Raw genomic sequence first — 25847 nt, forward strand, 5'->3', positions numbered from 1 at the left:
TAAACATATAATTGTGTTTATATTAATCTCCTGGAATACTTGATGGTGGCGAGATCTATTTATAGCACTGCTTAGTGTTGGAAATAGTAGGTAAACTCTTTGGTTCATGTAATTTCAACCCGATTAATAAAAATTATAAGATTTTGTAATCATGATCAATGAAGAAAGTAAACAGTTATTAGAAAGGAACAGGATCAATCTAAAATATGCAGATTAGTTTTTATAACAGTTCAGTGAATGTAACTGAAAGTCGGAAATGCCGAGTGAAATAGACCACGTACGTTGAAGTCCTGTACCCTACGACACAGGCTAAAGGTGAATGGTGATGATATGAATCAAGCTAATTGGAACCAAACCACAATTCTTATGTCGCTGACAAATACTGAAATATGAACTAATTTCAATATAAACTAGTGCTATTCTTTCTTAAGGATGTCATGATTTTTATTTTCAATTTATAGAACATAGTCTAACAATTGTGCGATCAATTTGCACCAATATGACTAACAAAAATTATTTTCAATGATCAATGATATTTTAAATTTATTCACCTCGAGATTTAGGTGACAATATATTTGTCAGCGAGTGTTAAGTCAAATATTAATGATGAAAAGTTTAAATAATATTTGTATTAATCAAATTAACTCCATTAGTGTAAATTGTTTTGGGTGTGACAATAAATAAATATGCACGAACTCGTTGGGTATAGGACAGACAAATATTATATTAGTATAGAGTTAAGGTGAGTTTTCGTGCAATAAGTGATACCAGAGTCCATAATTTGGACTTGAATTTTGGAGAGCAACATGCAAAGATAGTATAATGTAGGAAGTTTCTCTCGGTATTAACATGATTGCAGATTTGTTGGGATCTCTGTGTCCGAAAATTTTCTTGATGGTGTTCAAGTGGCGGGATTTGTAAGATAAATTGTGATTATTTATTGGGAGAATTATACCTAGGATATTTGATTTTTGATTTGAGGAAAAAATTATTGGATGATGACAATATTTTTTCGGATACGCATAAAAATAAATTTATACGGATTTGATGCGATAATATCAATAACAATATTAATGCGGAGTTTATTCGCTCTGTTACATTATAACAGAGTTCATCTTAATTTAAAAGATTATATGAGGTATGATATGATAAATTAACAATTTTCAATTATAATTTGATCCCTAAAATTTTACCCATTTTTCACCTAAATATTTAAAAGAAAAAATCATAGATATTTGCCCTCGACTACTAGAATTACATATTTTACCATTTACTTAACTTCGTAAAAAATCAATTCGTATCACATCATTGATGATTTTAAAGACCTTTTTTGTTGCCCAATACTTTCATTCATGTGTTTACTCCAATAGGTTTTGAACTATTATAGAAAAAAAAATAAAGAAATCAGAATATTTACTTAAAAAAATCAGAACACCTTTTTCGATTATATAATTTAGCGAATGTTTTATTTAATTCCGGATTCTTATAATTTCATTTTCGATTAACGTTATCATTTCATAAAAAAACAGAACTACAACTTTTATTCTTTACACTATTCTGAGAACGGTTTGTCTAGTGTGTGCTCATGGACACATGCTAATAAATTGTGATTGACGAGTTATAAAAAATTTATTGGTGGAGATTTTTGTGCATGCAGAGATCCATCATTATTAATGAATTTTCCACCAATATATTGTGGACACCTCATCAAACACTAATTACTAGGATGTGTCCATGGGAGCACACTAGAATTGTTGAAAAGCTGAAAAACGTTTCAAAAAAGTTATGATTTTTGAGTAAAAGGATTAAACTTTAATGGTACTCATGTTTTGGCAGTATACAGCAAAGCACAAGGCTACTTTGTAATGTGCAAATAATTAAATGATGAAAACAAATGAAGGTGTTTTTGTGGTATTCATAAATCCAGAAAGCCCATAATGTTTGGTTTGTTAGACCGCAGAGTCGGTCTCTGTCAAATATGTATATCATCCACAGTTTTCCCTGTACTGCGGAAAAGAGGAACCTAAACTGATGAAAAAAGAACGTTTTGCTTTATTCCTTCATGTGTCGTTGAGACGAGTATTTTAGGCAAAATAATCTATAAGACTACAAACATGATAAATTAAGATATCCGAAAACATACAACTGAAGAGGTACCATTAGCACGGCTTAAGTAACCAAACTAATAGCGTCAAAATGGACAAGTAATATTGCCAAATTATCCTGTAAAACAATGCAAATGAACAAACCACTTAATCAGATGACCAGACAAATAGCTCAACCACAACAGTGTCTTAAATATGGATATTAACCAAACCTTATATCTATATTTATTATAATCAGATGACCAGACAAATAGCTCAACCACAACATTATCTTAAATATGGATATTAACCAAACCTTATATCTATACTTATTATATCCTTATTATATCCTTATATATAATTAGAGTAAAGCACATAATATGGTAGGATATGGCACGATTTGGTCGTCACAATCCTACTAACACTTAAACAACTAAACCTATAAATACCTACACTGGGCAAAACAAAACAACACCTAACTAGCATATTAATCTACAAATATTAATCTACAAATATCTGATAAATACCTAAGTTGGGCAAAACAAAGCAACACCTAACTAGCATATTAATATTTGAAATCTTGAAAGAAAATTTCTATTATTTGTTAACTTCTTTTCATTAAAATTAAACTTTTAGAATTTGGAAAAATAATATTATTTCTAAAAAATAAATGTGTTATATAATATAAATAACATGATATTATCATTTATAATTAATAGATATTATAGCAATATAAATAACCTGATACTATTTTTATGTGGGTGTGCATATTGGAATTATAATACAAGTAAAAATAAAACACAAAATTAAATTTCAATTTAATAAAAATGTAATTAGAAAGTTTTATAAAATTAGACAAACAATTCTACAAATTAAAATAAATAACACAATTTATGTTAAATACAAGTGAAATATTGTATTAAATAAAAAATAATAATATCAAATCAAAAGTAATGTGTTAAATTCAATAACACCGTATAAAAATAATATTAATACAGGGAATATAAATTGTTAAATAATCAATTACACCGTTTATGTTTACGCATATTGAAATTATAATACAAATAACAATATAACAAAAAATTAAATTTTAATTAAATAAAAATGTTACTAGAAATTTTTATAAAATTAGACAAACAATCCTACAAATTAAAATAAATAACCCAGTTTATGTTAAATACAAGTGAAACAATGTATTAAATAAAAATTAATATTAATACAGTCAAAAGTAATGTATTAAATTTAATAACACCATTTAAAAATTATATTAATATAATTGAAAATAATTTATCAAATAATCAATTACATCGTTGATGTTTATATTAAATATATGCATATGATAGCACGGTTTGGTCGTCCAACTAACACTTAAACAACTAAATCTACAAATATCAATAAATACGTACGCTAGGCAAAACAAAACAACACCTAACTAGCATATTAATATTTGAAATCAAGTACTTGAAAGAAAATTTCTATTATTTCTTAATTTCTTTTCATTAAAATTAAACTTTTAGAATTTGGAAAAATAATATTGTTTCTAAAAAATAAATGTGTTATATAATATAAATAACATGATATTATCATTTATGATTAATAGATATTATAGAAATATAAATAACCTGATACTATTTTTATCTGGTTGTGCATATTGGAATTATAATACAAGTAAAAATAAAACACAAAATTAAATTTCAATTTAATAAAAATGTAATTAGAAAGTTTTATAAAATTAGACAAATGATTCTACAAATTAAAATAAATAACACAATTTATGTTAAATACAAGTGAAATATTGTATTAAATAAAAAATAATAATATCAAATCAAAAGTAATGTGTTAAATTCAATAACACCATATAAAAATAATAGTAATACAGGGAATATAAATTGTTAAATAATCAATTACACCGTTTATGTTTACGCATATTGAAATTATAATACAAATAACAATATAACAAAAAATTAAATTTTAATTAAATAAAAATGTTACTAGAAATTTTTATAAAATTAGACAAACAATTCTACAAATTAAAATTTATAACACAGTTTATGTTAAATACAAGTGAAACAATGTATTAAATAAAATATAATATTAATACAGTCGAAAGTAATGTATTAAATTCAATAATACCATTTAAAAATAATATTAATACAATTGAAAATAATTTATCAAATAATCAATTACATCGTTGATGTTTATATTAAAAATATGCATATGAGTAATTAAAAATCAAAATTATTAAATATAATAAAAAAAATTGAAAACCATTCACAAAAATTTATAAGAATTCAAAAAGAACAATTAAATAAACTACTAAAAACACATAAAAATTAATAAGAAAATCCCGTGCATTGCACGGGTATAAAACTAGTATATTATAATAATTAAAATGGGGTATAATTTAGTATACTCCTATTTTGGTTGGTTTGGTTGTCCTTTCAATTACGACCGTTAGATCTTTTTAATCAAATGATAACCGATAATTTTGTTCAACCTCTTGGTTTAGTTATACTCTTTTTAATATTTCTATTAATCACAACTGTTAGATATTTTTAATCAAATGATCATCTAATCATTTGATTTTAGTACTAAAAAATATAAACAATCAAAAATTTTAGGTTCTAATACCACTATCTACATTTAAAATTAAACATTTGTTTAAAACCATCACCAATATACTATTTTAATACAAATAAAAATATAAAATATTAAAAAGTTGTCGGTTTGAACTTGTACTCCAAACCCTTCAGCACTTACACAGAAGAAAAGAAGTTCTGTTATTTTACGCATATATACTAATTTGGAATACACAACTAAATTGTTATACCCAAAATTTGGTATTGGATCAATACGGATTAATTAGAGTCAAACTCGGAATTGCGTTGCAAAGGAGGAGATCAGGACGCGCTCATATGTTAGGACACATCCATCATGGTGGGAGTGTTTACTGAAGGATGTTCCTGTGGCAAGAGAAGTTTGAGGTACACGCCTCCTGTATGTGTGGAATGTCATGACAGGTAGTTGCTGGAGAAAGAGTACAAGCATCATAAAGGCCAGGACGCGCCCAGTGTCTCATGATGCGTCCTGTGTTTACGAAGTACATTTTCAGGGGTGAGCTTAGGACAAGGCAACAATGGAAAGGAGAATAGAGATTGTTTCGTACTAACGTATTTGTTACAGGTACACTTTGAAGAATTCCTTCCTTGAGACGGTCAAGGAGGGGGATGTCCGTGAAAAGCTTGAAGGCCTCCAGATGTATGCCTGATAACTGAAAGCCTCCTCCTCTATTCAACGGTTGTGCTTGTTGGGGATGTGGGGTTAACTCTGGTGTGTGCTCTGGGAACTATGTTCTTGTATTCAACGGGTGTCCTCGTTAGAGAATTTTGGAGTCATCCTGCACTTTGTACCGAAGAGCTTGGGATCACCTGTCCTGTTATGTGGTGGGTTATCCTCATTCGGGTGACAGAGTCGCGTCCGGCATTTGAGATGAACCGTAGATATACCTGCGTTCGTAAATCAAGGGAGATAGTTATAGCGGAGTGTGATCCTTGCGCAGGGAGATTCACTATCCGTGATGTCCTACGATTACGGATGAGCCTTGGACCTTCGCGGTTAGGCCTCATAGTTGGACATTCCTGAAGCTAGCGGGAGATGGATTCTGGATGGGGTTCTGCCGGGCCTAGGGATATAAAGTCTAAGCCCATTAGATTTCTTATTTTCCAAGAACTACGTCAGGCTTGATCTCTATATAAAGGGTACGTAGGCACGTTGAAAGGGGTAAGAAGTTGAGAGCTGAAAAGGAACCATCACTTGCCCTAATTAATCTCAGCCACTAATTAACACACAACCACGACACACCGCTTGATTTTCAGGCGAAGAACAACTGTCATAGATCTTAATTTTGGCGAGAAATCTCAAACTTTGTTGTTACCAAACCGTCAACACAAATCCTTAAGCTATAAGCAAAATATGGAGTGCAAGGCCTGAGCACAAGTACTCGTTTTGATAAAATTGCAGAATGGACAATCACCTATAGAAAATCACCTATTAAAACGGATATAAAGGTATCTTATGTGTCCTCGCTTTCATTTCAGTAGCTAAATCTTCATTTTAGAGCATATGCAACATTCTGTGTGCCAATATCTATCAAATTATCAATAAAGCAATTATTTTTATGTTCTTTTTTACTTCGAATCTTCTAAATCCTTTCAGTTGCAATAATTGACAGCTCCCGAACTCAAATACAATCACACACAGTACATTTTACGTATCAAATATACTCAGCAGGAATGCCAAAAATAAAGATATTCGTTGGTAATCACACAAATTTAATGAAAAACCACAAGAAAGACCCGCGAGGCACATGACACTCTTCCAGGTACTACTATCAGAGATGCGGTTACAGCGCCACGTTTGGGATAAGTAAAAATTTACAATTGTTTTTAATGATCAAGTTCTAGGAAGAAACTTTTGAAAAATAATGGACAGTACCATGCATGAACAATAAATTTCATGTAGTTAATCTCAAGTCTTTCGGTATTCAAAATCCTCAAGTATACATATGTTAACTGGTCAAGGTAGATGCAAAAGAGCCAGTACCAGCTATAGAAACTCAGAACTATAAGATACTACTTCACAAATCACAAGTTGTTTGTACATCTCTATAGTTGGTAACCATCATTCTTTCCATTTCGACGGTACCTAGGTGAAGCTTGGGTGAATAAAGTTGCAGCTTCGACATCAAGAATTTATATTATCCCTACGGCTTTAGAAGGACTATAACACGGTGATGCCCAACTCGGCTTTCAGTAATACGACCAAGGTGACGAAGGACCTGTGAGAATGACATTATAAAGTTATTTAAAGTATGCATGTGTACAGAGTTCAAAAAAAGGATATGTTGTGCCTAGCCCTAGATGACTGTCTCCAAATGTTATGCAATGCAAAAGACTGAAATTCTTAAAGGTCTCCTTGCTTTCTATCATTTTCATTACAGGTCTCCATTTTTCTTTTAAAATTTCATATAGATTTTTCATGTAGTCTGCCATCACTATGTTCCTCTGATAAACATTATGTTTCTTCAAAATCCAGAAAAAGATCAAAAAAGGCACAATTACTTATCACCACCTCTACTTTAGACCTTGAATAATGCATATGTTTCCAATGCTAACTGCACATTTAAGCTCAATGATGAGAAATGCGAAATGGAAATAAACATATGTATATTTTGATTTAAGCAATTAAAATTCTTATTTGACCAACAGTCCTATAGAATTGTTCATTCCACGTCTCCTGCGAAGAATTTATTTGGGATTATTAGTCCAGGGCACTAGTACAAGAGGGTTATATAAATAGCTTGCAAATTATAATAATGGACTATTTGACTCTTATTGAACTCAATCTTTACTATTATATTCTAATTTGTGGGGGAATATAACAGTAAAGATTATAAAATATTCAATGTGCAACCTATTTCACTATTATTTTCCTATTTGTGGAAATGGATAAGTAAAGATAATAAACTATTCCATGTGCAATCTATCCAAAACAAATATGTTTTAGTTAAATTAAATGACTGCCAGCTATAGGATTATAATCTAGGATCAGTAATCCTGCAAACAAACATGTACTGTGATATGACATTATGACTTCTAATATGCAAAGTATTAGTTTATGTAAACGATTTCACTGGAAATGCTCTTTCTTAACCAGTAAACAGAGAACCAACTCACAGTTAGTATTGCTTTTCCAGTATTGTCAAGCTTGAAAGAAGGTCCTTTAATGTCCGTTTCTAGAAAGAAGTGCTTGCCCTTCACCGCGTCTGTTCCTGCAATGTCTCTCAGTTCCTGCAGCGTTGCAGGACAATTAGTTGTACAAACTTGAAGATATTACCAATCCTGGAGACATGCCATAAGCTGAATATTACAATATGTCAGTCCAGACTACAAAAGCAGTACAAGGAGCAATTGGAAGGTGCTTTCAGTAACATGAATATGGAGTCTATACAAAAATTCATTGGTATTTCATATAACCTCCAGTTGACCAATTAAAAGTTATTAAAACTTATGCTTGTTTAACCAAGTTACATACCATTGCTCTGTCCATAGTAGCTTCTGTCAACTTCAAATAAAAACAAAGTAGTTGTCAGTAGAGAAACAACAAATTTTATTGAATCAAAGAGAAGAGCATAGAAGGAGGAGGATAGGTGACTGAGACTAAACAACCTTCTTCCTTGGTGCTGTAACAAGTTTGGCATTCGCTTCAGCATAGGTAGCCATGTCACTGATTGCTGCATTGACCTTTTCTAAAGTGAGCCGTCCTTTCATGTACCTAAATTTTGAAGAAGAGAATAGTACAAATTACATTCTTGCACAAAACAAATATATCACGAAGGTCAGGAACTCATGAGCACTCTTAGTGGAAGACTATCCAAAATAATTGCATGAACCTATATATCCTAGCCAAGTGAGATGAGTCACGACAGAATAAAAGACCAGAGGTACTAAAAGAACAGAGAAAATAAACTGGATGGATAAAGTAATATAATTGGGTTGACTTATATTTATATGTTATGACCTCTGTAAAAGAAGGTACTAAAGAATAACGAATTGCACTTACGATGACAACGAATTAAGCTCATCAGCAGTAATGTACCATAGTGGTGGCATGCAACGACCCTTTTTCTCCTGGAAATGATGTAGTAGAGATTGTGAGTAATCAAGAGAAAAAGAAAATCTCAGGCTTGTACAAATGTCACCAAATTCTTATATCTAGATTTGATTACTGCACTTTATAGTTTCAGGACAAGAGAAACAAGAAGGATTCTTTAGTTCAAGTCCTATAACCAAAATCAGAATTTTGCATTGTTGACCTTATAGTCTAACAGCAATGCATGGGATGTAATAATAATGAACAACATTATCTACCAAACAGTGTAACGAAATATTAATTTAGTTATGTGGTCAAAGCACCTTAAGTTATAAGCTCCAAGTCAAGCGACCTATAAATAGGACCAAAGGAAGTATAGACTAGTGAACTTTATCATTTATAAATTTATAGGTGTTTTCCTTCAAGTCTCATGACAACCTAAAACTACGGCACTGTGTCAAATATACATAACAAGGCCTAATTAGAAGTAAAACACATTCAAGCATCGAGAAATGCTCACTTTAGGTAGTGCTGCTGGCTCCTCATAGTTACGTGAGCTGAAAGAAATATCTTGCTTGTTTTCAGGTAGCATACTGAAATTCAAGAAAATAAGATGTTGGGGAACATCAAGAATTTACAAACAAGATGTGATTGAATTATAATATAAAAACATACAGTGTCCCGGTTTCTTGATTAATAGTTAAAATTCGTTCAGGTGGATTAGGGGGCACATAAGCAGACATCCTTTGCAATTTCCTTTGTTGCTGTAGTGATGCTTCAATCAGTTTCTGCATCCATAATTATAGAGCAATGAGCCAAGTCATAAATTTCATCATATATTTCCAGGAAACCACCAATATTACCACTAGCTAAAACTACAACTTATTTACTGTTAAAATTAAATCCATGCTTACATAGTTGAATAAATTCTCCTCAAGCACACCACTGGAGTAATTAAGTTACCATTATGTATGAATTTCATATAAGTGCTAATTTAAACCTGGCCTGATCAGTATCTGAGTTTAAGATGTATTCTTTCTTCTCTAATTGAGCAGAGATCTTGGAGTGTTCTAAACACAAATTTATCATCTTCTATTGAGGTTTTTTTACCAATGTACATTGTACATTCACACACAGACACACAAATACCCCAGAATGTTATTCACAGCCTCCAAGAAAACTGAACGCTTTGAATCACGAAACCACATCTAGTGTTTTCGTCAGATGTATCCTACCAGACCGAGAAAAATATTATTATACAGAGGTTATTCTTTAGTAGAGGTTGACATAGAAATTTTTGAATTTTAAAAATTAATTAAAAAATATTTTTTATATATCTTGAGTATATGAATTTAAAAGATCATAACTTTTTAAAATAAATTATGTAACATAATACCAAATGCATTAATTTTAAACAAATTAATAAAAAGGTGATCAAGCTGATTAGTGATCATGGACGCACAAACTAAATAATGTAAGTAATTGGATATATATTTATCTCATATACAAATATCTGTGTGTGTATAAATATGTACATACCTATATATAAATATAATTTATGCATTTTTATACTTATATAGAGGAAAATTAATAAAGGATGAACTTGAAACAAGTATAGAATATTACAATATAATTTTAACTAACCCGAGTCGGGACCGTAATATTTTATTACAATAGGGAGTTTATTACTATATAGAGTATTACTATATAGAGGTTTTACTGTATAAGCAATCAACAATTTTCAAACCTACGGAAACTCTTTAATTTTTTGCCGTCTAAATTTTAGCCATTTTCAACTTCAAATATCAAAGCCAAAAATTCCCACAAAAACAAAATCACACCTCAATCAAATCAAAAAACCTAAATATACATACATTTATATCACAAATTACCATCACCGATTACACATTCGTAATATTAATAATTGAATTGTAAATTGTAGGCCAAATTAGTTTAGAGAGAGAGCATATATTGAGGGGTAGGAAAGTTGAGAAAAGACCTTGGCTTTAGGAATAGCTTCTTTCTCCTCGCGCAATCGATTTTTAATTTGTTGAACCTGAACTTCCATTGCTTTGACTGAACTATCAATTGCCGATAAATCTGATATACTGCTTGTTGGATACACTGTTAATATAAACATTTGTAAGTAAATATTTGAAACTAAAATAAATGAAATTGGGGGGAGTTGAGGTGAGTTACTGTTGCGAGCGATAACGAGTTGTTGAAGCTCAGAAATGCGAGTGTTGAAACTTGCCATTAGTGTGTCCAGTGATGCTCCTGCACCGTCTATCTTGCCTTCCATTTTCTCTCTCTCTCTCTCTCTTCTTCTCTCTCTTTCTCTCCTTACTCTCTCTGTCTCTCTCTCTCGATTTTATTGGGTTTGTGTTTTGGATTTTAGGGAATCTGAAATGAGGGGGAACTACATGGGAGCGGGGCAATTCGATTTGATTTCTGATACGGCACTGTTGGCGAGACTTAAATTACTCCCTTTTTTAATATTTACGTACCCGTAGGGGTGATCATCATTTTTTTTATAATATTTTTTCTTTATTTAATTAAATCTATTATAATATTTTTTTTTCTGAATACATTTTATGTTTTTCGTAAAAAATATTACTTTCAAAAAATTGTACTTTTTGTATTTATATATTTAGTTATTACTGTATTTTTATATTTGACTTGATAAATTAAATATAACATATGTATTATAATTTATTTTATTTCATTGTTATCTGATTTTTTTCACATTATAAATTTGTAAAATAAATATTTTAATCATATCAGATACGTAATTATTTTTCTTTATTTATATATATTTTTTTTCAAGAGTTTGATCTAATATTCAAAAATTATTTGGGATTTTATTTGTGACAATATTTTATAATTTTTTCTATTCTAGTAATGATTTTGAAAAAAATATTTTACATTTATTTGTCACAATACTTTTTTTTACTAATCAATTGTCATAGTAATTTTAAAAATATTTTATTATATTTTTAATTTTGAATTGTAATAATTTTTTATTATTATTATATTTCTTCCTAGTTTTCATGATTTATGTACACTAAATTTTTTAAAAGACAATCCGTAATTTTATTATTTTACAAAATGAAACAAAACATATGTAATATTTTATACCCAGTTCGCCCCGGGGCCTTCTCCTTACTTGGCCCGGACTCAAGCTCCGTTTTGGCAGCAATGACGGCGGCGTGCGGTGTAACTGTAGGGTGGGAACCTACAAAACAGAGCCGGAGGGGGGTGGCGTCCCCGTGGAACCTCCGGTGTGAGAATGAGAAAGGGTTTTAAGGAGAAAAGGGGCAAAACGGGAATTATGCAAGTGTTTATATGGTGTGTACGTGTGTGTATGTAAGTAAATGTGAGAGAGATTGTAACATGTAACCTTCCTTTTGTCCTACCTTTTATAGGCCTCCTACTAGGGTTTAGGGGTTTGTACCTTTTAATCTGGACCGTAGGTGTGTGTAACACCCCCAAATCCGGGGTGGGGGATCCGGGTTGTCACGAGTTTCATTTCCCTTAATAACACCCAATCTTAATAAACAATCAACTACTCCGTACTGTGACCCCACAATAAACACACACACCACAAGTTATAGTCTCAGAGATGAATATCCAAAAATAACACGAGTCATTTTATTCCACAATTATATGCCATTACACCTTAAAAGGGTTCCTGAATAAATTTACATTTCTTTGTCATTATTACAATTCATAAAGATACATAAGTCTGGTACATCAAAAGTTGAAAGCCTAGCCTATTGGTAGTTCCTACCTCAGCTACAGCGATATCAACGCCTATAGAAAACTGCGGAACGTTTCCTATCCGCTCGCGAATTGGGAGCTTGGTCCTGTTCATCTTGTCTATCTGATGTTGTGTGATGAAAGAAGAAAGCAAGGGTGAGCAACAAGCCCACCGAAATAATATGTATAATAATTAATAATATATGAGCATCCTCATAGTACTCATGAAAGTCTTGGTCAAGAAGAAATGAACCAAGTTTAATCTCTTAATGCGACCAAGTTGCAAAATATTTAGTATATATATATATATATACTTTTCAGAATTTTTAAATCCACTTCCATGTATAATATACACAGAGTTCCAGTTTATAACTGTATAAAAATATCGTTGCAATATATAGTATTTTAAAAGAGGCTTTCCTTTATCTCAACGTTTTTGTGAAAATCTTTGTCATGCATAAGATAATCATTAACCAGGTATAAGTTGAAAAGATGAAGTTACAAGATACTCCAATATACTTATATCTTTTCCGAATACTACTTGAACTACCACCATTCAAGTTATAATTAGTTCATCCCATAGATGAAGCTACACGACAAAACTTGTATAAAATTAATCTTTGAAATATCATCAGAATGAAATGAAGTTACGAGATACTTCATTTGATGAAAACATCATTTTGAAAACTCGACCCTGCCAACACTTAACAATCGCCCAGCCGTAGCCTTTCTATCGAAGTGCTCTGGGTAGTGTTGCAGAAATATCCAATTGGATGATGAACTCATTACGGGAGTTTGCCGCGCCAGGAAGACCACTCACGATGATCAGTCGCAGTAGTGCAACCCCACCATTTTCTACATGTAGAAGAGAACCTGTCGGATTTACTTGTCAACTGAACACTGGACTCCTAAGGAATGGACCGTCTTTTTATCCTGTCACCTTATACTCAATTCTTTCGGTATCTGGTGGATTTTCGGGAAAAAATCAAAGTGTTCGGATTTGGATTCTGACGATCTTTACATACACTTATTTAATTTATGGGGTACTAATACGATCTTAGAATTTTCATAACAGTACTCCTATATAGTGTGGTCTGATAATTTTCCTTAATCAGCATCATCAGCAAAAGTTACTATTCATCAGGGTTTCAAAAATTCCAAAAATTGGGGTTATTACAGTGCCCCCTCCTTAAAAGGATTCTGTCCCGGAATCAGATAAAAATGAATAGGGATACTTTCTTAGCATTGCACTTTCTAACTCTCAAGTCAATTTTCCCACATTGTGGTTCTACCTCCAACTCTGACTAGTTTGATAACCCTTCCCCTAAGCACATGTCCCTTTTTGATCTATAACCCTTCTTGGTTGCTCCATATAGGTTACGTCTGGTTACATGTCTATGCGCTCATATGCCCCTATTTGTCTGGCATCCGGATTACACTTCCTTAACATTGATACGTGGAACTCGTTATGAACTTGCTACATGTTCGGGGGTAGGGCTAGCTCATATGCTAACTTCCCAATACGTCTTAATACCTCAAAAGGTCTAACAATTCATAGGCTTAGCTTTCCTTTCTTTTTGAACCTCATCCATGCTTTCCCAGGGAATACCTATAACATCACTAGGTCCCCTACTTCCTACTCTTTGTCATTTCGTGTCAAATCAACATACTTCGTGTGTCCATCTTGGGCTACTACCAGCCGTCCTCTGATTAGATCTATTCTATCCTTGGTCCTTTGGACTACTGCGGGTCCGAGCATCTTGCGCTCTACAACTTCATCCTAACATAAGGGAGATCGACATTGTCTTCCATCAAGGATCTCATAAGGCGACACCTGGATAATGACATATGATCTATTGTCGTAAGAAAACCCAATCCGCGATAAATGATCATTCCAAATTCTTTCAAGTCTATTACACAGACTCTCATAATAGCTTCTAGCACTATAGCTTTTGATTCTCAATACTCCTTCTTTTCTTGTTCATAGTCATTACTATCTTCCGTACATAATACTCTGCTAGATACACTTTTGTTCGTTAGTATTCTATAACCTTTTACTAACCGCGCCAACCTTAGTATCACGAACGTGTTTCGATTTTTGAGACAACACACTTGCAGTACTCATTTTCTAGCTGCTCCTATCTTTGGAAGCTTGATCAATCATATAGAAGTAAAGGAATTTATTGAGAGATCACTATGATCATGAACACTTGTTCTATTGCATAGTTAGTACAGAAGGTGGCCAGCCTTTAGTACTTGACAAGCAATTAAACAACATGTGGTATCCTACTAGGCTTCTATCACACAGATAGATAGTCATTCGGCAATACCTCCCCTTCTGTAAGGGTTGTTCTTCTCAGCTTACATGAAATGAAAAGGAGAGAAAAGAACGAATTGAAGAGAATCGTATATATATAAAAATACTGCCACAAAATATCTGGTTTGGAATCTACCTCTGAACTATAGAGGTTTGTCATAGGAGAACAAAACATATACGTATATATATCAACATCAAGTATTATAGCATCGCATTTCACATGCCTAAATATTTTTGCTATTCCGTCCATCATTCTATGGACCCATGCTCTTGCACGAGCTTATAAACAATCACCTTTGGAACTTCCTCGACATCGAAAATCGAATATGGGATTTCATTCTAGACATCATCGTTATTAGAATTCTATGCTTGCATCGTAACCTTCCTCGTATAGTAATACGACCCTCTATTTGATAAGAAGGAATAAATATTCAATTGGTAGATAATCGACTTAAATAGTCTATCAATAACAACTTATACATTACCACAACCCGATTAGTGGTACTCAATCTCAACATCCATTACAATACAACTCTCACGATTGTAATCGGCTCATTATTCAAAGAATCGTTGATGCATTACTATAGTCCACCACAGACCTACTATAGTCATTCGTTTTCCATGAAATCTTTATATCTAACCACACAAAGTCCATACCTACCTTATCGAGTTCTCCTAAGGAGTTAACATAATCACCATTCATAATTCATGAAGAACACTCCAGATCCTGACGTACATTCATGACATGAAGCAGATAAAATTACAGAAGAGTTTCAATCAAAGCAACGATAGCAGGTTAATACCATTCTTAATCATATGCCTTCAATAGAAGACTTAACTCAAAGGTTCGTTTAGTCCTTCTTGAAACATGGTCCTGGCTTAGCTCAAGATAGTACCTTCTAAGATAGATAGCCCGCTCATGGCGATTACACGAATTAATCCTTTACCAAACTACTATTACGGTTGGGTATTGCACAGTCATCAGAAGGAATGTCAATCTTCCAAACCATAATACAGCCTTTATAGCTTTAACCATCATCACTGTATTCCTCTGGCACGAGCGCCTATAATTGTCCTCTTACACTTAAAGTGTCGGCCATCTCTTTGCCCTTTCCTGATAGTAAAATTTCCTTACAATCAATCTCATTTTAACCACCTCCAACTAAATTTCCTACCTCATTTCAATCACTTCTTATGTGAAAATGCTTTTCTCAAGTCCTGGTGAGAAAAGAAAAAAAATCACCATTTTTCCATAAGTCATTGCCTTAGTCTTTAGATGTGAACATTGTCACGGCTGACTCTCGATCATACTTAGGACGTCTCTTATCTTGGTTCCTTCTTGTTTTCACCAATCTCGACCCTCATTGGGTCGATCTATACTTTCTTATGGTTCAATACGTGCCCCACCTTGTATTATTATAATTACGTCATATTTCCTTTATCAAAATTTATTTTCTTGAGAACTTTGAATACTACCTTTCTCCTTGTAAAACCTCTAAGGTTATCCTTAAATCCTTCATCAGGTACACCCTAGGCTTAGGGCATATCAAGATACCATTTACTAGTACCAGAATCATTGTCTATATACTTCTGAAAAATTTCCCCACTGATCCTTGAAGGTTGTTGTTACCTTAATCCTTTCTAATTCATACTGTCAAAACTCATACTGTCCCTATTAAGGGTGAAATGCCAACCTTCATGCATTCCCCTATGGTTCATTTCAAGTTATCGAGGTTCTATTCTTAATTACTCCTTTAAAAAGGTACTCGCATCCTTCCATGGGTAAATCAAGTCATATATCCCTGATAAGGGTATCTTATTCAATCATTTCCACCTTGATATTCTATACCAAATTTCATAATAATATCCTTATCCAAAATGAGGTCAATCCATATGGCCTCCAAAAGACAATAACGGTTATCCACTTTTCTTTCCTGATTTGGTAATGATAACATGGATGTTCTGGAAGATATTGGTCATGTTCAACGTGAACTTCTTCTTAATAATTCCTCATTTACTTTTGTTGTTTATCTAAACAGTCATCTCAATGTTGGGATATCTTTCATACCTGGCGTCTCCCTTTCTGGGTATCATGCCACCGGTCTTACACTTCACATTCTTGAAGGTTACTTCCTTTGTAATATCCGGGATATATCGTGTAATTATTTTGCTATTAAATAATTATTATGTGTGTTCAGTATCTATTCTGTGAGTTAATTGTTAAATATTATCTGTACTTGGATATTCAAAAATAATATTAATTGAGTATTTTAATTTTTATATGTCCAAAATAAAACATAGATAATTGTCATATTTTCCTAATTATTTTTATGTTGATTTATGGATTTATAAGGATCATATGAAATTTATAAAATCTTTTTCCGAGTATTTAAAATCTATTTTATAAAAACGGGAACCAACTGACGTCAACCGTTGTTACGTTTTTGGAACCCGAAACTCTTCCGAGAACTCCTTCCTAACCCAATTGTAATATTCCGAGCATATTCCATGTTTTGACTTTTTCAATCCGGCGTACGGTTTATTCTGCGCGGGTCCCGGTGCAATATTTTCGATACAATATTCGTTTCGGTAAATCAATAAAACCCGTATTTTTGATAAACGGGAGCTTTTTATTAAACTATCCCAATTATCACTTCGTAGTACGTGTAACCAGGCGCTGAGACCAAGACCGCAGTACAAATTGTACTGATTTGGATAATTATCCCGAAAACCGATACCGTTTGGATCAGCTTTTATAAATAAACGTCCGGAATGATCCAACGGGATACTAATTTCTCGTAATTATAAATATCCTTTTTCCGTATTTTATTTCGTATCAAAATCATTTGCAGATAGTTAATTTTATAATTTTCAGAGAAAAACCCTAATTACATAAACTGTTCTAAGAATCAAACAGCAAAACGAAGGCGTTACCAATCTCTGTTTTCAAAGCTTGAGTAACCAAAACGAAGGATTTGAAGTGTTCTATCAGATTCTGAGCTTTGTTTCACTGTAGAATCAAAGGTTTATTTTCTGAAAATTTATTTATTTTCGAATTTATTTTATTAAAAATATGAATTTTTGTTCGGATGATTGTTTGTATAATTTGATGATTGCATGTTGTAGAGCTTGTTTTCCTGATGATTTTCATATGTCATACGTCTGATTTGGAGTTCAATAACATGCTCAAAAGTGGGTTTAATTTTCGAATTTCAAAATTAGGGTTTATAACCCGTATGAATGTTTTCAATTGAAATTTAGGGGTTTTTGATTCAGGGGTTATTAGCTGTTGATTTATAGTGGGTTGTGTTCCTTATAAAATTTGCAATCGATTGATATATAGCTCGTTAACAGAGGATGCTTGAATCGAAGGGAGTTGTGTTTTAAAGATTTGCGATGTTCGCCGGAAACCGGCGATGTTCTTGGCCAATTTCCGGCCAGAACAGGGATGATTAGAATGTTTTGAATGCATGAACAAGTTCCTGGTGTTGTGTAGTGTTGATCTGGAGGTGTTGGTGGGGTGAGGACGCCGGGATCGTCTTCTCCGGCCACCCCCGATTTTCCGGCGACTGAAACTGCAAAATTGCAGTTTAGTCCCTGTATTTTTGAAGATGGTGAAGTTTAGTCCCTGTAGTTTGCAAAGTTTTCAAAAATAGGATTCCTGTTTATAAAATATTTAAAAATCATATTTCCTATTTATTTTTATTATAAAAATTCATTTTTAATTTCTGAAAATTCTGAAAATTATTATTTTAATTCTGAAAATTATTTTTAATTCAAAAATAAATCTGAATTAATTAGTTAATTAATTTCAGTTAATTTTTAATCGATTAATTGGTCAATTAATTTGGAAATTAATTGATTAATTGATTTAATTAATTATTAATTGATTTTAATTAATTATTTAATTAGATATAATTACTTAAAAATGATTTAAAAATTCCGAAAAATAGTTTCGAGCTTTAAAATATTATTCTAAATTATTTCCAAGACTCGATAATTAGTATAAAATTGTTTCGGAGCCAGAATTGGCCAACCGAACCCTGTTTATTATTCCGAAATTGATCCAACGACCCGTTTTAATTCCAAAAAATATTTTAAAAACCATTTTAAATATCAGAAAGCCTATTTATGACCCGAGACTTCTTTATAAATAATATATCATTGATTACGTGATGTATTATGTGCTATATGTGACTTGTTGATTGACTATCAATCTATATATTCGGTGTTTACTTGATTATTACATAACTTTCAATCTGTTAATCGGATTTGGGTAAAACGAATGGTAGACAGAAGTATGTGTTGAATAGAACTCTATGAGTCGATTATTGATAGATGTTTATGATATGTGAGCAGAAGAGGCAAGGCGTAGGAAAGGGAAACAGGTAGTTGAGGAGTAAGACGATTGTGATTGGAAGTGAGTGCAGAATAGTAAGCTAGTACCAAACAAGTGTTCTGAACTTTCTCGAGATATTGTAGTACTTGATAATCCTGTGATATTGCAAGTGCTTTGAAGCACAGAAACCTAAACCCTGATTCCAGTTATTGATCGTGAGCCATGAACCTTATTCTTTCTAGACCATTGATTGTTGTATACCCAAACACGAACCTCAAGTATACGATACTACTCCACAAATACATGCAAACAAAATTCCAAACACTAAACTGAATTAATTATATACTCAAACATTGTATCCTATGCTTTGAAAGCCCAAATCTTTGAAACCCTGAAATGTTTATTCATTTGTTATCCAATTCTTTCAATACCAGCATCCAAGCTTTTAAATTATCTTATTGATCCTTACAAGGATTGAAACCCTTTTATTGTTAAACACTCATTGTTGTTAATGATTCTGATTATTGTTTATTATTGCTTATTCTATTATTATGTTAGAATTGGATTGTTTTTATAAAATTGTGGACCAGATTCGTGGTCAGACCATATAATGGTCAAGTTAGGCCAATGTGTGCCTTGGATCCAGTAGTTAGAGTAATGTTGTGTGCCTTGCTCGGGGTTAGTGCGTGACTGATCAGCAGCCTAACCTTGGTTTTTAAATTAAAAGTATAATATCCAATTCTAAATCATAATCCATTGTTCACTTGATATCATAATCATGTTCACCTGATGATCATTATTCTCAATTTTGTCATTGTGACTTGCTGAGCTAGTTAGCTCATTTGTGTGATGTTGTTTATATTCTTTCCAGCTAAAAAGGAACCAGTTGGTAACGAGGATCCCCAGTCCAGCGCGAGAGCTAGGGGTTCAGGTTGAGAAAGCTGAGCTACTAGGCTTCTTTTGGAATAATTTAAGTCTGTAAAAGTTTGTAATAAAGTTTAATACTCAGTTTGAGTTTGAATGGTTGGGATTTGAACGATATGTAATATAAGTAGATGTGTGGCTTGTGTGCATACTTTAACCTATTGCGATCCGTGATAGTTATTAAATAGGGTCACTGCATATTATTATTATTTTTATTATTGTTATAAGTAGGTTATAAATAAGATGTGTGTGTGTGTGTGTGGACCCCAAACTTCTGATACGGGTTTGGAGGGTGCCACATCCTTCATCCAATTTTCCTAATTTCTTACTTTCTTGTCTCCTCAGTCTATCCGCGTCTCATTATTTATCCTTCGAACTATCTCAAGGTTTCCTCGAATCCTCCCAACTTACAGGGGATAAAATATATGTATCTCTTATGCCTTCAACCATCAACTTTAACTTATGGTGAATCACCCTCATCCTGACGAATATATACTTTTCTATTTCTATTGCTACGAGTCTTTAGGGTTTCCTCATACCCAACTCCCTTATCATTCCTCAAACTCTATTGTCTTTTATATCCCTTTATACTCCTTCCCTTTCAGTCTTTTATTTTCGTTTCCATTACAACCATTACATGAACCAACACAATATAAATATTGATTTCAAACATCCCGTCATTCTGGATTCGTGTCCTCAGAACGAATCTTGACAACTTTTACAACTTAGATTCCTAATTCATCATACTCGTCCGCTTTTGTTCTGGCTCTAAAGCTTTTACACTATCTCCATAGCCTTGGGAATTACTTTCCCGAAAACAATTGACTGGACTTTAATCAGTTTATTCTAACCTATGGCTCCGTGCCTTTCTTGGTCTTTCACCAGCGGGTGGCCTCTCTCTTAAGAGGGTAAGTGACAAAAACAGTCTTTTGTGATTCGTCCATCATTTAGAATCTCAAATGATTCCTATATTTCCTTTAGCCAGGCTCTCGCCTCTACTGGGTTCGCTTGTTCCTTGGAAATCTGAGAGCTTAGCGACTTAAAGGTCCTGAAAGAATTTCCCACCGCACTGTCTCCTCAGGGTGGTGGTTGGGAATAATAGTCTAAGTTCTTTTTAGACAGGTCCATAAATTGCCGTATAGGAGTGCCGTATCGGGTCTCCTTTCCTTACTCGACTTTCTGTTTCCTTAGTATGAAATGTTTCATCCTTCTCCCATACTTGGGGTTATCTTATACGTTAAAAATCCTTGTTTTCCACTTCATTATGTTATGGGCTCCTTATTTCTTAATGGCAACCTCCTTAACTATCACATTCGGGGTTTGCCCTAAATCTCATTCCTCGAGCTATGGATTTCATCTAAGATCCAGTCCTTACGCTCTTAAACGTTTGGAACCCAAATTCTGTAGGAATACCTCGTTATTCCCTTATCATCTTTCTTGGTATTAATCTCTTCTCCAGTCATTGACTCTCTGCCTTCATTCATCACTTTTTCTTGGCAAAATATGTTCTTTTTCGATAATTCGGGCTATATTGCAATCTCAAACAGCGTTTCGGTACCGGCTCCGGTTACCTTCACTTCTATTTCCATTTTCTCAAAATCTCTTATCAACTCTCCCAAAGACATTTTCATCTTGAGTCTCTCCTTTATACTAAGGGCATTAGCCACCATTTTGGCTTTCCCTGGATGATAAAAAATCTCATAATCGTAATCCTTGATTAGCTCTAACCACCTCCTCTGGCACATGTTGAGCTCTTTCTACGTGAAAATGCACTAGAGCACTTATGGCTTGTGTAAATCTCGCACTTCTCTCCATACAAGTAGTGCCTCCAATCTTTAGGGCAAAACTATTGCCACGAGCCCAAGCTCATGGGTGGGGATATCGAATTTTATATTCTCTTAGATGTCTTGACGCGTACGCGATTACCTTGTTGTGCTGTATAAGAAGCGCCCTAATTCCTTATGCGAAGCGTCACTACAAATCACAAAATCTCCTTTTCCATCCGGCAACGCCAACATAGGAGCCGTCACCAACCTTTGCTTCAGTTCTTGAAAGTTGTTCTCGCATTTCTCTGTCCATTCAAACTTCTCAGTCTTACGAGTAAGCCGCGTTAAAGGGGCTGTTATCTTTACAAACTTGAACGAACCTCCGGTAGTGACCGGCCAATCCTACCTCTGGTAGTCGCCCTAACCATGGTTATCAATTCCTCAGTGGTCCTTTATTCATTCTTTTCAGGATCCCCCGCGGGATCCTTCTCAGCAACAATCCCTTCTAGGACAACATCCTCAACCGCTACATCCTCAATATGAACATCATCCGGTCCTGCGTTAGGACGCTCTATCGGATCCACAATCTGATCTCCAATAAGTAATAAAACATCATCGCGTTGTTGCTCCTCAACCTCAGGGTTCGGAGTCCCGCTACCATATACGATAATGAACTACGCTTCTATCACGATATTTATAAGGGTTCTCATAAGGGTTTTAACTGTCAGTACTACGTTAGGTAGTCTGACTATGAACTTGGCAAGAGTTCTTATTATCTTAGTGAACTTATTATTTTAATGTCACATCATCTCTGAGGTTTATAACGCTTAGCTCTGATACCATTTCTGTAACACCCCCAAATCCGGGGTGGGGGATCCGGGTTGTCACGAGTTCCATTTCCCTTAATAACACTCAATCTTAATAAACAATCAACTACTCCATACTGTGACCCCACAATAAACACACACACCACAAGTTATAGTCTCAGAGATGAATATCCAAAAATAACACGAGTCATTTTATTCCACAATTATATGCCATTACACCTTAAAAGGGTTTCTGAATAAATTTACATTTCTTTGCCATTATTACAATTCATAAAGATACATAAGTCTGGTACATCAAAAGTTGAAAGCCTAGCCTATTGGTAGTTCCTACCTCAGCTACAGCGATATCAACGCCTATAGGAAACTGCGGAACGTTTCCTATCCGCTCGCGAATTGGGAGCTTGGTCCTGTTCATCTTGTCTATCTGATGTTATGTGATGAAAGAAGAAAGCAAGGGTGTGCAACAAGCCCACCGAAATAATATGTATAATAATTAACAATATATGAGCATCCTCATAGTACTCATGAAAGTCTTGGTCAAGAAGAAATGAACCAAGTTTGATCTCTTAATGCGACCAAGTCGCAAAATATTTAGTATATATATATATATACTTTTCAGAATTTTTAAATCCTCTTCCATGTATAATATATACAGAGTTCCAGTTTATAACTGTATAAAAATATCGTTGCAAGGTGATCTCATATATCTAACCTTGTCTCAACATTTTTTTGAAATCTTTGTCATGCATAAGATAATCATTAACCAGGTATAAGTTGAAAAGATGAAGTTACAATATACTCCAAAATACTTATATCTTTTCCGAATACTACTTGAACTACCACCATTCAAGTTATAATTAGCTCATCCCATAGATGAAGCTACACGACAAAACTTGTATAGAATTAATCTTTGAAATATCATCAGAATGAAATGAAGTTACGAGATACTTCATTTGATAAAAACATCATTTTGAAAACTCGACCCTGCCAACACTTAACAATCGCACAGCCGTAGCCTTTCTATCGAAGTGCTCTGGGTAGTGTTGCAGATATATCCAATTGGATGATGAACTCATTACGGGAGTTTGCCGCACCAAGAAGACCACTCACGATGATCAGTCGCAGTAGTGCAACCCCACCATTTTCTACATGTAGAGGAGAACCTGTCGGATTTACTTGTCAACCGAACACTGGACTCCTAAGGAATAGACCGTCTTAGCGGAACTTTCAGGCCATTCGGGCCAATATAATAAGGCCGGGCCGGCGCCACTCGACCACTTACGCCACTCCTAGTTCAGATGAAATCCATGACTCTGAAACGTAAAGCTTGTCCCCCCTTTCCCCAAGTAGAAACTTGTTGATACGGCTCCACCAAGAAGTCGTATCTAGTTGGAAAGGAAAATTCACCGATATTTCCCAGGCGGTGCCTGTTAATGGATTAACTTGTTCTAAGAATTTTACTTCCCGAGGTTGGGTAAGTAATCAAAAACTCTTTTATCAAAACAGCAACCTTGTTGCGAATATAAAACACACCACAGAGCCGGATCCCTCAGGTTTTGAGCAAGTATTTAAATCCCCTTCGAAAGGAGGATCTTAAATATAAAAATGAGTTTTGGGATCCGCCCTAACTTTTAAAATCATTTTTAAGACTCGAAAACATTTTTAAGAATGTTTGGAGTAATGCTGATTTAATAAAATAAATCAGTCCCAAAATTTTAGAAAATATCTAAATATTATTATTTAAATAATATTCCCATAAAGAATAATCTTTATAAAAATAATTGAAGTAGAAGTTTTAAAACTCATACTTGAAATGAATAATAAATAACCAAAGATATACTTATACGAAAGTACGATCTTTATTTGAATAATTGAAAATAAGTTTGATTATCGAAATATTATTCTTTAATAAAATAAAGAATATTATTTAATAAAACAAGCGGAGTCATAAGTCCTCGAATGAATATTCAAAACAATATACATTAAATAAAATAAGCAGAGTCATAAGTCCTCGGATGAATATTCAAAACAATATTCATTAAATAAAATAAGCGGAGTCATAAGTCCTCGAATGAATATTCAAAATAATATTCATTAAGTGAAATAAAGTTATCGAATAAACCTTATTCGAATAATAGTTTTGAATTTTTTTATATATATATAAATATATATATAATATACTCGGGAACATCGTCTCCCGATTTAGAAAATATGTTCACCTTTGGGTCCCCTATACTAAGGGTATACGCAACTACTGCTTATCTCTAGCATAGGTATTATGCAACTTATAAGCAATTGAATCAACAATTAGATATCAAGATTACGAAACAGACATGCATATATACCATATCAGCATGCTCCAATATATAGCAAAATTTGCTAATAACAATCATGCACTTATCACAAGATAATGCATATACATATATTTACATCACAACAACAGTATAACGGGTAAAAAACTTGCCTGAGCGACTGGGGGTGATAAAAGGCTTGGGAGGAGTCTGGTAACCTATAAACAACATATAAGTTGGAATTAAACCAATATGAATCTATACTTTAACCAATTAGACCCTAACGTTCGCTTTTGCGCTTAACGATTCACTTAAGTCGCTCGAGTATCCTCGGCTCCACCATTTTTAATAAATTAACCATTAAGGGTTTTAAGGCGATTCTTTCGCGAGTCCCCTACCAAGTGCCTAACCCACTTTACATAATTGTTTCATACTCCAATTAGTCATTTAAGGGCCTTAACCAAGGTTTTAAAGTAAGGAGAGGGGTAATGATTCGTTCGCGAAACGCCGTTACTTAAAACAGTCGTTTCTCCTAAACCGTACATCGGATTCAAGCGAACCACATATCAAAATGAAGCTCGTAACATGAACTATCTAAACATGGCAAATGTTAGAATCTTTCAGTGAGTTGACGGGTCCTAAAGTTAAGAACAGAACAGTTAAGGAAAATCGGGCATTATGACATTTATGTTTACGCGATTTCTAATTTAATTAACAATCTAAATTATCATCAATTCACTCACAACCACCAATACAACAATATTCAACCATCATACTACAAACTCAGTCCCCAACTCCAAGTTTTACCAATTTATCCAACCAATCAAAGACCCAATATTCAAAACCAATACAAATCCACCAAAACTACTTATAATCAAAGATCAAGTCT

At 33.4% G+C, this 25847-nt stretch overlaps 1 protein-coding gene across 1 annotated transcript; it reads right to left on the reverse strand.

Moving 5' to 3' along the window:
- Positions 1 to 6424: 6424 nt before the first annotated feature.
- LOC141661353 (SKA complex subunit 1 homolog) lies at positions 6425 to 11208 on the reverse strand. Its single transcript, XM_074468342.1, has 9 exons — positions 10935 to 11208; positions 10735 to 10859; positions 9411 to 9523; positions 9256 to 9328; positions 8706 to 8773; positions 8312 to 8417; positions 8178 to 8207; positions 7820 to 7933; positions 6425 to 6921 (listed from the first exon to the last, which is right to left on the reverse strand). Exons 1-9 carry the CDS (start codon positions 11035 to 11037, stop codon positions 6847 to 6849), a joined length of 807 nt encoding a protein of 268 aa, XP_074324443.1. The 5' UTR covers positions 11038 to 11208; the 3' UTR covers positions 6425 to 6846.
- Between the last annotated feature and the right edge of the window lie 14639 nt (positions 11209 to 25847).

This window comes from Apium graveolens, chromosome 5, assembly GCF_009905375.1.
Source record: "Apium graveolens cultivar Ventura chromosome 5, ASM990537v1, whole genome shotgun sequence".
NCBI lineage: Eukaryota > Viridiplantae > Streptophyta > Magnoliopsida > Apiales > Apiaceae > Apium > Apium graveolens.